The sequence below is a fragment of the Cervus canadensis genome, chromosome X (genome assembly GCF_019320065.1).
Source record: "Cervus canadensis isolate Bull #8, Minnesota chromosome X, ASM1932006v1, whole genome shotgun sequence".
Lineage (NCBI taxonomy): Eukaryota > Metazoa > Chordata > Mammalia > Artiodactyla > Cervidae > Cervus > Cervus canadensis.
This window is the reverse complement of record NC_057419.1, coordinates 19,830,453-19,847,283: the sequence shown is the minus strand read 5'-3', so window position 1 is coordinate 19,847,283 and position 16,831 is coordinate 19,830,453. Positions and strand designations below refer to the sequence as shown.

The window sequence follows — 16,831 nt, the reverse complement described above, 5'->3', positions numbered from 1 at the left end:
ACATCTTTTGCTTGCCTTGAAAAAATTTTAAACAGCTTTATTAAGATATAATTTAAATATCATACAGTTCATCTTTTAAAAGTGTATAATTCACTGTTTTTTTTTTTTTAATTGTATTCACAGAGTTAGGTAACCATCATTGCGGTCAAGCTTTGACCATTTTTATCACCTCAAAAAGAAACTGTGTTCCCTTTAGCTATCACCACCCTTCCCCCTCTGGCCCTAAGCCCATTATGTTAATCTATTAACGATCTCTATAGATTTGCCTGTTCTGGATATTTCATATAAATGGAACGGGATTTTCTGACTTCTTTCATTTAGCATTATGTTTTAAGATATATGTACATTTTAGCATGTGTCAGTACTCCATTCCTTTTTATGGGTGAATAATAGTCTGTTGTATGGATAGACCACATTTTGTTTATCCAGTCATCTGTTGATGGACATTTGGGTTGCTTTCAGGCCTGCCTTAAATTTAAATTATGCTTCATAGTTTGCAAAAGGCATGTGAGTATATGAACTTGTGGTCCCCAGGAGACACATCGTTTTGCCTTCCCACCTGTGTGAGGTTTTCCACAGGTCTCCATAAAGGTTGTGTTGGAGATATGACCATGGCTCTGTTGATTGTCTTACAAATATAAAAATAGATATCACCATAGTGTTTTTTTCCCCTATGGCATATTTCTTTTGTAGGAGTTGTTTTTTTTAACCGAGCTGGCATATTTCTTTTGAAGGACTTTTTTCCCCCTCTAGTCAGCCCCTTTATTTGTAGGTTTTTGTTTTCCCTAATTAACACATTTCTGTAAGAATGGTACGAACAGGACTTCCTTGGTGGCTCAATGGTGAAGAATTCACCTGCCAATGCCGGGGACACGAGTTGGATCCCTGGTCTGGGAAGATCCTGCATGCCGTGGAGCAGCTGGGCCCATGTGTCACAACTTCTGAGCCTGTGCTCTGAAGCCTGGGAGCTGCAACTGCTGAGCCTCCGTGCCACAGCTACTGAAGCCCACACCCCTAGAGCTTGTGCACTGTAACAAGAGAAGTCACCGCAATGAGAAGCCCATGCACCACGACTAGAGGGTAGCCGCCACTCACTGCAACCAGAGAAAAGCCCATGTAGCAACAAAGACCCAGCACAGCCAAAAATAAATAAATGAATTAAAAAAAAATACATTTGCCTATATTGCCTATGAGAATAATTTGTAGTTTTGATGGAAAGCATTTTGATGCCGATCATTCATTTTTAAAATAAATACATTTATTTATTTTTGGCTGTGCTACATGGTTTGTGGGACTTTAGTTCCTTGACCAGGTATTGAACCTGGGCTCCTAGCAGTGGAAAAACAGAAAGGTAAAGTTTTTTTAGTAAAAGAAGTAGGACTTCTTTTAGTCCTACTTCTTTTAGTCCTACTTAGGACATCTAAAAGAAGAAGTATTTGAAGTAGGACCAAAGCCTAACAATATCGATAGACTGGATTAGCTGGATTCCTAATCCAGGAATAGGTGGATTCCTAATCCAGGAATGGCTGGATTACTAAAGTGATTCTAATTTTTATTTTTTAAAATTTTATGTCTGTTTATTTATTTATTTTTGGTTGCACTAGGTCTTCTTTCATTGCTGCACTCAGGCATTCTCTAGTTGCAGCAAGCTGGAGCTAACTCTTTGTTGTGGTCCACAAGCTTTTCATTGCGATGGCGTCTCTTGTTGTGGAACGAGGCTCCAGATGTGCAGGTTTCGGTAGTTGCAGCTCCCAGGCTCATAGTTGTGGCTCACAGGCTTAGTTACTCCAAGGCATGTGGAATCTTCCTGGACCAGAGATTGAATCTGTGACCCCTGCATTGACAGGCAGATTCTTATCCACTGTACCACCAGGGAAGTAATAATTCTCATTTTTATATTCATCAAGACCAATTCCTTGTTCTTCCTTAGTCACATGTTAGTTCCTTAAGTGTTGTGGAAATTATGAACTTGATTTTTCTTTTTTTAAACCATTTTATTGAGGTATGATTGACATACAGAAAAGCTGTACATATTTCATGTATGCACTTAATGAGTTGAACTTGAGTTTTCTAGAGTGGAGGTTATAGGAGTGAATTGATTTGGACAAATGTACTACTAATCATCATTTGCTCTGTTTATAAGAAATGTGTTCCCAGAGGATCACTCCTGCCCTGTATTCTGTATATATGTGTTGTCTTTGTCTGCAAAGGCTTTTTCTTATTAAGGGACTAATGACAGTGTGTAGGGAATTGCCCATTGCTGGTTCAAGGGTTTTTAGAAATAAGAGTTCCTGGAAATCTATCCTGAAGTCTCTACTTAAACACGGGAAGAGAGAGTGATACCAGCCCGCAGTCTATTACCTAGATGGTCTAAAGCAAGGGTTGTTAAACTTTTTCTGTAAAGGGCCAGATAGTAAATATTTTTTATTTTGGAGCCATGAGGTCTTTGATGCAACTACTCAACTCTGTTGTACTGTGAGACCGGCCGTAGGCAAATATGCAAATAAGTGAGCTTGGCTGTATTCCAATGAACCTTTATTTATGGGACCTGAAGTGTGAATTTCATGTAATTTTCATGCATTATGAAATATTATTTTTCTTTTGGCTTTTTTCAACCATTTGCAAATGTAAAACCCATTCTTAGTTCGAGGGCTGAACAAAGTCAGGGGTTTGCCATGGCTTACAGAAACCTGATCTAAACAAAAGAAGCACAGGCTAACTGAAGCGGGAGGCCTAGGCCTCAAGGCTGCTGCCCTCCTCGGGAGCGTTCAAGGACAGTTCCCTGCTTGTCTGCCTACATATCCTGTTTAGTGACAGAATAAGTTCAAGAGGGCTTTCTGAAGCCATTTGGTCCAGTCTTTGTATTGATCACCTGAGGAAGTGGAGGGCCCAGAGGTGAAACAGCTCACTGTGAGTGTGTGGGGTGGAAGGCCCCGACCACTCTTCTCATACTGTTTCTAGTCTTCTACTGGAACACATGGCCCTGGCTCTACAACCCATCATTATGATCACTCTCCAAAAATGTAACTCTTTACGTATTTCAGGATTGTTACACTTGTCAGACACCTTAGATCTGTATATTTTATTTAAACATTTTAGATATGTATGTTATATTTTAACTGAGGTGTAAATTACACCTCACTTAAAATACCACACATATTTTATCTGGGAATGTCAATGGTAGGACTTGTCTGCTTATAGTGAAACATTACTTGGTTGATTAACTCATTAGATGACTTTTGAAAAGTAGGGGGATACAGTGCAGAGCAGGTAAGTGTTAAATGGGGTGCTTTGAAGAGTGAGAAATGTAGGATGAGGTGTGGCTAGAGAGGGGTCAGGCTCAGATAAGAGGAGAGCCGGGGAGAGCACTCTCTGATATGAGAGGGTTTTAAGATTTCAGAAATAAACTTTATCATTTTGCTTGTGACTCTCAATTGAGTGTGAGAGGTGGGGACGTAATAAAGTACAAAGCAATTCAGACAGTGTTCAGAGCTTATTCAGGGGACAGCTGACAACTTGTTAGATAGTGTCTCCAAAATATTATAGGCCCCCGGCTTAATTTTTTTGGTCAGGTCCCAGACCTGTTGCTAAGACATCCAGGAAAGAAAGCCTGTTTTGTCTATGTCAAGTGTGATCTTTAAACCAAACTGCCACCCAGCAGAAGGTACTCATTATTTCAACCATTCACATAGGATGTTTAAATACTGTACAATCTGGTGTGGGTGTGCGATGCTAGGGGCACTAGAGTAAACCCAGTTTAAAGCAGTCCATGTAACTCTGCCCTCCAAGACAGTACCCTGGCATTTAGAATCAGGAATGCACAGGGCTGGAAGCAGGGAGGGTGCTGAGGAGGCACTCTGGAGGCAGAGGAGGGAGAGAGCCAGCTATCGAGCACTGTGTGTGCGGGGCTGTGGAGTTGTTAAAATCGAGTGGATGCTCTTTTGCCCTCCAGAGGTGTCCAGTCCAGTGGTGGACACAGCACGACATATTGGAAGGAATTAGGAGCAGCGCAGTGCCTGCAACTGGAGACCAGATCCTGGTGGTTTCCCAGCAAAGTTCTAACATGACCCTCATCCTCAGGACAGACAACACGGGGATGATGAGATGATGCTGGCAGACATCAGCTGGCAGAGGAGACTGGGGAGATCTCCCCAGGGTGACCCCAGCCGCTAGCCAGTGCGGCAGAGTCTAGGCTGCAGGAGGCCAGGGAAGCTGTCTGGACACAGCAGGTGGAAATTGAATAGTTTAGGAAAAGACGTAATTCCTTCTGGGGACCTTGTCTGTATTTCCTCATAATAAGGATGACGACTTCACTGAAAGGCTTACTTCTGCTTTACTGTAAGAGAAAGAGATTTTTGTTTTGAGAGAACTTAGGCAAGAGGCCAGTTAGGAAGGTATTGCGTGAGTCCCTGTACTAAGGATCTGGGTAAAATTCATGGCATTAGAGATGCAGAGTGGTTCAATCTCAAATTGGAAAGAATTGAAAGAGATGGGGATAAGGGAGAGAAATTTTCAGGCCAGAAAAACTGCTTTAGCTTTCTTATCTCTTATCCAAGTGTTGATAGAGAAAAACAGCTTCCAGTTCGTGGTGTGATTAGGTTGTTAGGAAGTTTGAGGGAAAAAAAACCACGCCACACAAAAAACCTTGGCTGGGTTAATGAGGTGATTTATAAAACAGTTTGAAAGAAATCACCAGGGACTTAGGGACCCGGAAAGACTGTGCCAGGGTAACATATTGTACTGAGACAGGAGTTTGAAAGGAGCATGGTGGACTTTGGGAGAGGGGTGGGCCAGCCTCCCCGCCACTCCATGGATAGCACACACTAGGAGTCCCTTTTCTTTCTGGCTGCTACTTGCCTGTTGCTGGGGCTTTCCCAGCAAAGTGTGTTTGTGGATAGGGGGGTTCACAGGGCTGGGACATAGCTCTGTTAATCTAAGGGATGAAAGCGTTTATGTCTCCCTTACTGGCCCAGCTCTTTCCTGAGCACTTTACCCGTGGGAACTCCGGGAGTGGTTACAGCCCAGCCCCTGGAGCACACCACCCCATCAGAGCCCCCTCCAACCCCAGCTCTCAGTCACTGGCTGTGGCTGCTTACCCTCAGTTCTGCGTGTAGAAAATCGACATCAGAAGAGCTGCTGCCTCGTGGGGGGGCCTTGTGAGGGCTAACTCAGTTATGTCTGGGTCCTTAGAACAGCACCTGGCACAAGAAACACTACTCAAGTGTGGTGTTAGGATCGTGAATGGGGAGAGATTATTGTATTGACCTATGATTCTCTCAGTGCTTGGGGTAAACTTCAGTGAGTGGCTTGCATTAAGAATGGACTCCCACGGGGATGGTGGGAGGGAAGGAGAGGCCAGCTGAGGAGTTGTGGGCAGGCAGCCCCTTCATCTTGCGTGTTCTCTCCAGCCCCTCTGTTCTGGTTTCCTGGCTCCCAACCTGCTATTATGGTCTAGCAGAAGAATGCAGAAAATCTCAGAGTTTTGAAAATATTAAACTAGAAAATTTGCATTTTCATGATAGAAAACTGAGATAAAAGCAGATAATGAAAAATAAAATTAGATGTTTTCTAAAAATTAAAAGACTGATTTGCTAAAATCCAAAAGTGAAAAATGGAGAAGGAGAAAGATAGCAACTGGCCCAGACTGTGCACTTTCTAAGCACTAGTCACTAGGACACGATGGGCATCTTTTTCAGTTATCCCTCTCGATACCCCTGGGATCCAGACGCGTTCTGCACAAGAGAACAGCATTGCAGCATGGTGAAGTCACCTGTTCGAAAGTGACTGAGCTGATTTAAGAGCCTGAAGCCTTGACCACCTCACTTTGACAAATGGATAGACCTTAATCAAAGAGGGGATGGAAACCCCTGAACAGCTCCCAGAGCTGAGCCTCCTCACGCCCAGAGCCCCAAAACAGGCTTCCACAGGTTTCGTGGGGAGTGTCTCATGGAGGAGAGCTGGAGGTTCAGGGAGTGAAGAACCCACCTCTGGCTTCTGAAAGCCGATCGAAACCGGGTGGTTGGCTTGAGAGGGACACTGAATCAACCTTGGATTGAGCAGCTGGGCCAGTAGGTCCAGGTAGGGAATGTGAATGAGTCACACGGCCAAGTGTAGGAAATGCCTTGGCTTACGCTCAACAATCAGTGGCTACTATAGTGGGCCTCAGAGTTGGAGAGGCCACAGGGAGTGGTCAGGCCTGGGACAAGTTGACAAGCACTTGACCCATCAAAAGAGTAATTGCTACAGCTGATAGTCACATGAAGAACTGTGGATTCGCTGTTGCCAGGCTTCTAAATTTTTAAGAGAATCTGGAAATCCAGAGTTTTATGAGAAATCTTCCTGATTTTTAAATGTTGGCAACTTATTTAAAAATAAAAACACTTGTGTTTGCCAACACTGTGCAAGTCAAATATACCAAGAATCTGCACTCTGGGCAGCCTCTTGGGGTCTCTGAATTAGACAAACAGTAGCAAATTCTTGCATAGACATAGAGAGCTCTAGCTCCTATAATGTCTAATTAGTACAGGACAAGGTTCTGGGAAGTCTTAAAATGAGTCAAGTTAAGACACCACTACAGCAGTTGAGAGATGTTTGTGCAAAAGCATGGCAGGTCTACCAAGAGAGAGAGGTAACGAAGCTTATCAGGTAGTGATTTTAGCTTTTGCACACTGTGGGTGCAAAGTAAGGAGATGAAACCAGTCAATCCTAAAAGAAATCAACCGTGAATATTCACTGGAAGGACTGATGATGCTGAAGCTGAAGCTCCAATACTTTGGCCACCTGATACAAAGAGCTGATTTATTGGAAAAGACCTGGATGCTGGGAAAGATTGAAGGCAGGAGGAGAAGGGGAGGATGACAGAGGATGAGATGGTTGGATGGCACCACCGACTCAGTGGACATGAGTTTGAGCAAGCTCTGGGAGATGGTGAAGGACAGGGAAGCCTGCGTGCTGCAGGCCATGGGGTCGCAAAGTGTCAGACATGACTGAGCGACTGAACAACAACACGCTCTGGGTGATTTCCTTCAGCCCTCTGAGAATAGGGAATGTGTAGGCCAGGTGAAAGGTAAGGATCAGGAGGTATAGAAAGGGAGCATACGACTGACAGACTGACAGCTTCCTGGGGTAGTGAAGGTGGAAGAGGAAGGGAGGGCGTAAGTTCAGGCAGTTGTCCCCAGTGGTGGATGCAGATCAGGTAGGCGGGGCAAGGGGAGTCCAGAGAGGAGCAGAGGTCACAGATAGGGGATGAGGGCATTACTCAGGTCCCACTGAGAACAGATCTGCTGGGTTTTAGAGAGCAGTTCAGTAAAATGACAGAAACAAAAGCTGGGTTGCAAAGGGTAGGGATGAGGGGTTTGGATAAAGGATGTCTCAGAAGAAGCGGGAATGGTGGGGGCAAGAATGAGGATGTATACCTTTTACTTTAAAAATTTTAATTGTACTAAAATACACATAACAGAAAACTTGCTGTCTTAACCGTTTCTATGTGTACAATCCAGTATAGTCACATTGGTGTGCAACCGATCTGCAGAACTTTTTCATCTTGCAAAACTAAAACTTTTACCCATTTAACAACTTCTGATTCCTCTTGCCCCCAACCCCTGCAACCACCGTTCTGCTTTCTCTCTCTGAGAATTTTACGACTCTGTGTACCTCATAGACGTGGAGTCATCTAGCATTTGCTTTTTGTGGCTGACTTATTTTATTTAGCTTTAAGTCCTCAGGGTTCATCCATATGGTAGCGTGTGTCAGGATTTCCTTCCTTTTTAAGGTTGCATAATATTCCATTCTATGTATATACCATTCTCGTTTAGCCATTTGTCTGTCCATGGACATTTGGATTGTTCCCACCTTTCAGCTTGTATAGCTTTTGGGGGGGGGAAGTTTTTGCTCTGAAAAGGAAAGAGAAAGGTTCAGGTTCAGATGCTAGGATTACTAACAGGAGGGTGGGGATTGGCAGGACTGTTAGTGGTTAAATATATTTTATATATGAGCCAGAATCTACCCAGTAGTGAATTAGAGAAGGAGATGGTGTCATTTGGCAGTTTTTGTTTCTGATGATGCTGTTATGTGCATTGTTGGGGTCTTGCTGCCTACATTGAGAGTATTTTGTAGGTCCTAAGATTTTATCAGATTTCTTTTTCTAAAATTTTGCTGCTACTTGCTTCTTTTTTTATAGATATGACAATGGATTAATTTCATTAATTCATTCTTAATAGATTTGTCAGTGATTAAGATTTTGAGTGCATAAAACAACATTTCCAAAGTTCTGAAAACAATCCATCATGTACCATATACACCCTCCCATATATATGCTTCATTCATTAAACAAATATGTATCGAGTACCTGCCTATGTGCTAGACACTAGTCACAAGAATTGAGGGAATGAGTCCCTATATTGTCTGTTATCTTGTAGAACTTATGTTCTAGCTTCTATTCTTTCTGTTTAGATTTCATAGTCTAGAGATAACAATAGCAATCACATGGTTTACTTACTGTTTTAGGTGCATCACATGTTTCGATTTATTCATTCCTTACAACAACGCCATGAAGTAGAGACTATCATTACCCCTATTTTATCGATGAGGAAGCTGAGGCAGAGAGGTGAAGTAATTTGCCCAAGGCACACATCCATTACATGGTATCATGGAATTTAAAGCCAGGCAGTCTAGCTCCAGAGTCACTCTACCTCCTCTCTTCCTATCACCTCTGCGATTTCATAGCAAACAAAAGTTTGCCTTAAGCCAGGCAGCAGGCACAAGCCACACAGGTTCAAAAGTTTGTACCATATCCTGCTAGTCGCAATGACTCAAGTATAACTCCTCAATATAATTCCTTATCTTTGGAGGGTTCTCCATTTTCTTCACCACCTGTTAGTATTGGTGGACTCTGTTACTGGATTTGCTTAGTCATCTGTTCTAATGAAGGAAGCAGAGAAGACATTTTGAACTAGAAGAATATCAAAGACAAAATCAGAGGTTAGAGGAGAATCAGAATCCTCCCAAAGTTAGGTTCAGATCTTTCAGCTGCTTTTTCTTGTAACTTCATGATATATGTCTTCATTTTTTCCAACTGGGCATTATTGTGCTACTGTCTTCCAATTTTTCTTTCATGTTTATGAACCAATAGTTTGAGTACAAAGGCTCTGTCTCAAATGACCCCTTGGCAGAGGCATGTTGGAGTTTTCTCAAAGGAGTTCCTTGCTCCTACTATTGCCCATTTTTCTTCTAAAGCACATACCTTCAATACTCGCTGTCATTAACATCCTCACCAGGGAACTCAGTCTATATGCACAGAATTGCAAGTGGAAGTTCAGGAACGATAATTGATCATACCAAGTCATAGAGAATACAGTCAGTTTGCGTTTTCTTTATCCAGGTCAAAAGCTCAAATGGGATGTGAGGCATTGGGTCTTTCTTGGTTGAAACATCCTGTTCCGTGGCCTGATGACATCTTGGAGAGTCTGGTAACCCCCTTCCTGTGGAGTGGAGACCTGCTCCTGATTCTGCTGGGGTTAGGCTGCGCGTTCCAGCACCATCACGGGGTCTTCCTGTCCCCTGGCTGTGAGCCTGGGCTCTGCATGCTGAGGGCTAGTGCTGCTACAGCGGCTCCGGTGCTGTGACCCACTTGGCCATCCTGCCTCTCCATGTGCCCACTGGGGCTTGTTCTTGAGAGAGACGTGTCTGGTGACAGACCCTGCTCCTGGCTACTTTACACTGGGTCACTGGGCCTCCCACTGACCCCTGTGTCCATCCCAGACGGATATTCCCAAGTTGCTGCCTTGGGCTGTGGCCTCCACTGCAATATAGGCCTGTCTAAGTAGGCCCATGTGTGATTCTGCACTACACACCCCTGGGTGACAACTGTGCATGGCACTGTGCCCTCATTCATGCCAGCAGCCCTCTGTTCCTGAGGTGACACTGCTTCCCGATTGTCCCCTGCTAAGAAAGCAGCAGGTCACATCCTCGTGGTTACCTCTGTGTCCTCGTTTCTGTTTTCTGGGGTAAATTCTTAGAGGTCAAATTTTAGTCAAAGTGTAGGCATATTTTTAAAGTGGGATGTAAACCAGTGTGGCCAGTACCATGTGAAAGCAGAGGTGGCTGGCATAGTGGAGAAAGCATTGGGCCAGGAGTAAGGAGGTCTGGGCTCCAGACAGGACTATGCAGCCAGCGGGCCTGGGCTTTGGGCAAGTCCTTTGGTTTCTTTTCCCTTCCCCTTGTTTCATTTTCTTCTTTTGTAAAAGGAGCCCTGTTAACGAATCTGCTCAGGCACTATGGTGCAGACGTCACTGGGGCTTTCGGCCCTGCAGGCAGGCGTGTGAAAGGAGAGTCTTCGCTGCGGTCCATGGTAGGCTTCCCTTTGCACACTGGTAATGGCTTACTTGAAAACTGCTTCAGGGTTTCAAAGGAGCTCTCACTGTCCTATAAGAAAAGAAAATCGATATTACTATCTAAAGTCTAGTTCATTTTTAGGCCTTTGATAGACAGAGATCAAAGAGATTTCTCCCACACAGATGCCATGGATATAGTTCCAAAGGTGATTACTCCAGTATTAATTTCACTTTCATATCTTTACAGGGAAACTTTATGGTGATGTACCTTTCATAGAAGAAAGACACAGACATCGATATGAGGTACATCTATCACATTAAATTACTGTGGAGTAAGGGCTTGTCCCCGGTTGCTCGGTGGTAAAGAATCCACCTACAGTTCAGGAGACGTGGGTTCGATCGCTGGGTCAGGAAGATCCCATGGAGAAGGGAATGACAACTCACTCCAGTATCCTTGCCTGGAGAATCCCATGACAGAGGAGCCTGGCGGGTCACAGAGAGTCGAACGTGACTGAAGCGACTGAGCTTGCACACATGTATGCATATGGGGTTAAGATTGAGACAAACAGGTGGGACCCCACTTTGATTTTAGATAAGGAAACACTTTCTGTGAAGGAGAGGCTGAAAAGTTTGGGAAACGGCCACTGATGACATGAATGAGGGAAGGGGCTGTGAACCAGGTCATCAAGGTGTCATCTATAACCAGTGTTTTGGTAGAAAACTTGTTCCAAGCTTCTCTTTAGAGCGATTATGTAACTATATATAAAGAAAGATTTTGGTTTAGTCACATGAGAAATAAGATAGTTTCAATCCTCAAGTAGATTTGTCATTTGGGGGGAGATAGTTTATTACACATAATTCAAGGGAAGAGGCAAGTAGGAGGATGGCTATAAAAAGCTAGTCTCAAGGTTTCAAGAGAGAAAGTCTAGTTACCATCCATCATCATGCAGTCGATCCCCTTCACCCATTTTGCCTACCCTCCAACTCCCTTCCCAGCTGGTCACCACTAATCTGTTCTCTGTGAGTTGTTTTTGTTTTATTTTGTTTGTTCCTTGGTTTTGTTTTCTTTTAGATCCAACATGTGAATGAAATCATATTTGTCTTTCTTTGATTTATTTCACTTAGCATAATAGCCTCAAGGTCCATCCATATTGTTTTGCAAAAGGCATGTTTTTATTCTTTTTTGTGGCTGGGTAGTATTCTGTGAGATATATATTCTCACATCTTCTTTATCCATCAGTGGACACTTATGTTGTCTCCATGTCTTGGCTATTGTAAATAATACTCCAGTGAACATAGTGTGCATATATCTTTTTGAATTTGAGTTTTCATGTTCTTTGAATAAGTACCCAGAAGTGGAATAGCTAAGTCATATGGTAGTTTTAGTCATAGTTTTTTGAGGAGTGTCCATCCTGTTTTCCATAGTGACTGGACCAATTTACAGTCCCATCACCATTGTGGGACTTTTCTTTACATCCTTTCTCACATTTGTTATTCCCTGTCTTTTTGACGATAACCTTTCTAGCAGGTGTGAGGTGATAACTCATTGTGGTTCTGATTTACATTTACTTGACATTTAGTGATGTTGAACATCTTTTCATGTACCTTTTGGCCACCTATATGTCTTCTTTGGAAAAATGTCTATTCAGATCCTCTGCCCCTTTAAAAATTTTTCTTTTTTGGTATTGAAGGGTATGAGTTCTTTATATATTTTGGATATTAACCTTTTATCAGATGTGTGATTTGCAAATACCTTCTTCCATTCAGTAGGTTGCCTTGTTTTGTTTGGTTTGTTAGTCTTTTGGCCTCACCGTGGGCTTGAGGGATCTTAGTTCGCTAACCAGGAACTGAACCCAGGAGCCCTGCAGTAGAAGTTCAGAGTTGTAACCACTGAACTGCCAGGAAATTCCCTGCCTCCTTTTTTCGATGATGGTTTCCTTCACATGTGGAAACTTTTTAGTTTGATGTAATCTCAGAGTCCTACTTTTTGAAACTTATCTTTGGGCAACAGAAGATGGGCCTTCCAGATTTAAGGGCTGTGATTAAACTATTTCTCAGGTTCATTATGAGTTTAAAAATAGGCTTTGAGGTTTGACTATAAATAGAAATTAACTACTAGTTAGAGCATCACCAAAATGGAAAATCATTTTCATAAGATGATATGTCTGTATTGCTCTGCTGTCCAAAGACACTTAATTTCTTGTTTTTCCAGGTGAATCCTAGCCTAATCAGCCAACTTGAGCAGAAAGACTTAAGTTTTGTAGGTCAGGATGTTGATGGAGAGAGGATGGAAATCATTGAACTGGCAAGTAAGTGGGGTCTTCATTTTTGAAAATTTTTGTTGTGAGCTAATGTCTGTTTGTCAACTGTATGTATACAGAGATATAACTTGAGACCCATTTTGTTTGTTCTTTTCTCCTGTCTCTTTTGAAATAAATATTCAATTAAATAGAAATAATATGCACTAAATATAAAGTGTATGAAAAAACAGATCGCTTATAATACTAATTATTTTGGGCTCTGTTTATGTGAACTGCCATAAAATGATGTAGTGTTCAGAGCCTACCAGTTTTTTCAGTAGTATGCTTCCTTAGCACCCTTGCCCGCTTCCTGGGGTGTCTCTTGTTCCTAGCCTCTGGGTTCAATGGTCTGGGAAAGGCAGGCAGCCCACTGTTGAGGAGCACTCTGCTTTCTCCCACCTCTGAGGAAGAATGGCCTGATGTTCTCCTCACTACTGGTAACCGACTGTGCAGTACATGTGACAATGATCTGTTGGATAAACTGCCCTCATTTATTGAATGCTTAGTGTGTACAGGATGCTCTAAAAATGGTAGCATCATTTTCTAGAACCTACCTTTCCAATCTGTATATTTGGGCTCCAGATAACCTGGACTACTTACTCTTCTAACTTTTCTACTTCTTTTTCCATCTTAACCCATGTCACTGTTCTTTTACTTCAGATTCCTTTTCTCTGTCCCTTTCGTTTTCTGTCTCTAAACTGTTCAGGTACTTCAGAGTTCCAAGCAGGGAGGACACTTGAAGTTGGGAAAGGCTTCTTTGACCACAGTGGCATGTTACCTGGACCCAGAAAGAAGGCAAGCAGTGGACATTGAGCATGCACTCACTGGATGCTTCTCACCAGACCCCTTGCTAGGGACTCCGTGTGCCTATGTAACTTACAAGGCAGGTGATGTTATTCCTACTTTAGAGAGGAGACTGGAGTGCAGAGGTTAAGAAACCTGCTAGGGCCATCCAGCTAGTCACTGGAGGGGCTGGATCTAAACCAGGCCATAGCCGCCTTCTGCCACCACTTTTGTGGGACTTTATTGTTCTTCTTGTTTTCAGTGGACATTCCACCTAAGATTGTTGATCCATGCCTGAAGTTTTAAATTAGAATATGAGGATATATTTTCTGTAGTTCTTTTGATAGAAATGTCCATCATTTATAATTTTTATAGTGTGGATCGCTGCTTGGTGTTGAAGTCTCGTAAGTCTGGTATGTGAGAGGGCAGAGAAGTTTCTTAAGCAAATTATTGTTTATTTACTTTGTTCAACTACATTATTCTCTTTAATTCTCCTGACTCTCATTATTATCAGCAAACACTTAGAAGCTTCTTTCGTTGTAAGGGTTTCATTTCCTATTGACACTTTCAAATTTCATGTGGGTTGGAAAGGAAATGAGATCCGCCATAAAACCTTGAAATTTTAAAAAAGCTGACTGCAAGGGAGTTCATTTTATTAAGGAAAACTTCCCAGAAGACTTTGATCTTAGCTACTCTTACCATATCCATGAATCTCTACATTCCTGAAGGAGTAAAAGAAACAACAAAACTTGTGATTAGTATAATGTCAGAATATGTTTCAAAGCAATTAAGAGCATTATTTAAAAGACACTTTGACTGGTAGAATATCATTAAAATAAAAACTTTTCAGTCTCTTTCCTCATTTTGGTATAGGGGATTTTTTGAATAAAGTGATTCAGAGCAATGGTCCATTCATTCAAATATTCTTTCCTTGGCTATGACATGATCCATTGCTCAGCTTCTGTATGTAGTGGTACAAAAACACAATTATTGTCAGCTTCTTTCAGAGACATCCCTAGATGCTGTGCTGCAGGATTCATCACATCTTTAAAAGCTGCATTGGTTTCTTTTCTAAGGACAGATGGTTTCTCTTCTTTTCTTGAGGGGACACTTTCCTGAGAGGAGAGGGCATTCCTCTCACCAAGCTTTCACACTTGAGTGTCCCTCTAATTCAAGGAGGCTTCTTCCTAGATATGCTATAGAGGATTTCTACACTGGAATTTTCTGAATTCAGAGCTGTCCAATAGAACCTGCTGCAATGATGGAGTATTCTGCTCTGTTCAGTATGGTAACCACTAGCTGTTTGGGGCTATTTCGCACTTAAAATGGCTTCCCTGGTGGCTCAGACGGTAAAGCGTCTGCCTGCAATGTGGGAGACCCAGGTTCGATCCCTGGGCCAGGAAGATCCCCTGGAGAAGGAAATGGCAACCCGCTCCAGTACTCTTGCCTGGAAAATTCCATGGACAGAGGAGCCTTGTAGGCTACAGTCCATGGGGTCGCAAAGAGTCGGACATGACTGAGCGACTTCACTTCACTTCAGCACTTAAAATGTGCTCAGTTAATTTGAATGAATTTAAATGGTCACCTGTGGCCAAGGGCTACCATTTTGTATAGCAAAGCTTTATTTTGGGGGGGGGGATTTACAAATTTTGTTTAGCTAGTAAGTAAGAAGTAAAAATGAAAACGGGCTTCCCAGGTGTGTCTCAGTGAGTGAGGAATCCGCCTGCCAATGCAGGAGACACAGGAGATGCAGGTTCGATTCCTGGGTCAGGAAGATTTCCTGGAGAAGGAAATGGTAACCTGCTCCAGTATTATTGCTTGGAAAATTTCATGGACAGAGGAACCTGGTAGGCTATAATCCATGGGGTCGCAGAGTTGGACGCAACTTAGCGACTGAGCAGAGCACAGCAAGAATGAAAACAGACACAAAAACTACTATCTGATACTGCCACTATTTTATAAAGGGGACTCAAAATAGGAGAAGGATCATCATCTGAAAACTGAAAGATCAATCCTTGCAGAAGGGAACAAATGGCGATCTTGCATCAAGGCTTCTGAAGCGGGTAGTGAATGCCCCAGGACACACCTGGCCCCACAGGTGCAAAGGGAAGCGTCAGCTAATAGTCAGATGATGAAAGCTGAAACCTCAGCTAGCTGACCAGAACAAAGCTTCTCCAGGCTTTTGCATCTATACCTGGACATTTACCCTAGTTCTGAAGTCCTTTCCTATTCTAAAGCTTTATAACCATTAGATGAGAACAATCTGCTAGACTGTTATCTATTTCATTACAATAAGGACTAAACTTTAAATGATAATCTTAGGAGAATGGATATTGCCATTCAACCAGCATTTCCTCACTACTGAGCAGTAGTTTGGGGTCTTCAGTGGTAAGTGATGGGGATTTGTGATTTTGAATTCCATACTAGACTTTCAGATCATTTGATAGAGCATCCCATTGAAAGATTTAAAATTATATTTACTTCTTCCTATAAAAGTTATATTTTATCATCTTCAGTTTGATATATATATATATATATATATATATATATATGGCCATTAAAATTATTTTTAAAGTAAGGACTACATACCAACCATGCTTTTACTATGGGAGTTATGGGAATAGAGAGTTGCCCAATCTCCAGTTAGGAGTTGCTTCCTAATCTGGGAATAAACATAGTAGAGTTCTGAGTGGGGAGAGGAATTTGTAATCCTAGAAAATTTTTACCCAGATTTGAAAATGTTGCCCATTAATTTTTACCATTCACAAACAGGGGATTACAGATACCTGAGAAAAGCGATTTTTCTGTTCCTATTACATCTAGGAGAACTTGAACTGCTCATATAGGGGTTTCTTACAACTCTCAATATGTAACAGCTTTATTTGCCCTCAGTCGTGTCCAACTCTTTGCGACCCCATGGACTATGCAGTCCATGGAATTCTCCAGGCCACAATATTGAAGTGGGTAGCTTTCCCTTCTCCAGGGGATCTTCCCAACCCAGGGATCGAACCCAGGTCTCCTGAATTGCAGGCAGATTCTTTATCAGCTGAGCCACAAGGGAAGCCCAAGAAAACTGGAGTGGGTAGCCTATCCCTTCTCCAGCCAATCTTCCCGACCCAGGAATCAAACCGGGGTCTCCTGCACTGCAGGCGAGTTCTTTACCAACTGAGCTATCAGGGAAGCCCAATGTAAGAAATTCACTGTAAAGGTTCACATGATACAAAGAATTATAATGAAGAAAATAAAAATATATTGAACGTTTGCCACCTTGAGCCATAACCACTAATAACATTGAAAGGCCATCCTTTTATCACTTGGAGACTCTTCATTACAGGGGATAAGTTGCTGTTGTTCAGTCGCTAAGTCATGTCTGACTCTTTGTGACCCCATGGACTGCAGCATGCCAGACTCCTCTGT

The 16,831-nt window shown here is 42.5% G+C and overlaps 1 protein-coding gene across 5 annotated transcripts in view; it reads left to right on the top strand.

Annotated features, from left to right (window-relative positions):
* The window catches only part of CTPS2 (CTP synthase 2), a 110,027-nt gene that overhangs the window by 72,072 nt on the left and 21,124 nt on the right, over positions 1-16,831 (top strand). For 4 of the 5 annotated variants that reach the window (XM_043458481.1, XM_043458479.1, XM_043458478.1 and 1 more), the window contains exons 15-16: positions 10,579-10,634; positions 12,544-12,640. In XM_043458481.1, the coding sequence (XP_043314416.1) occupies positions 10,579-10,634; positions 12,544-12,640 (153 nt within the window). Of the gene's footprint in view, positions 1-9,379; positions 10,349-10,578; positions 10,635-12,543; positions 12,641-16,831 lie in introns of those variants that run through there. The other variant, XR_006267449.1, reaches the window with a different exon arrangement.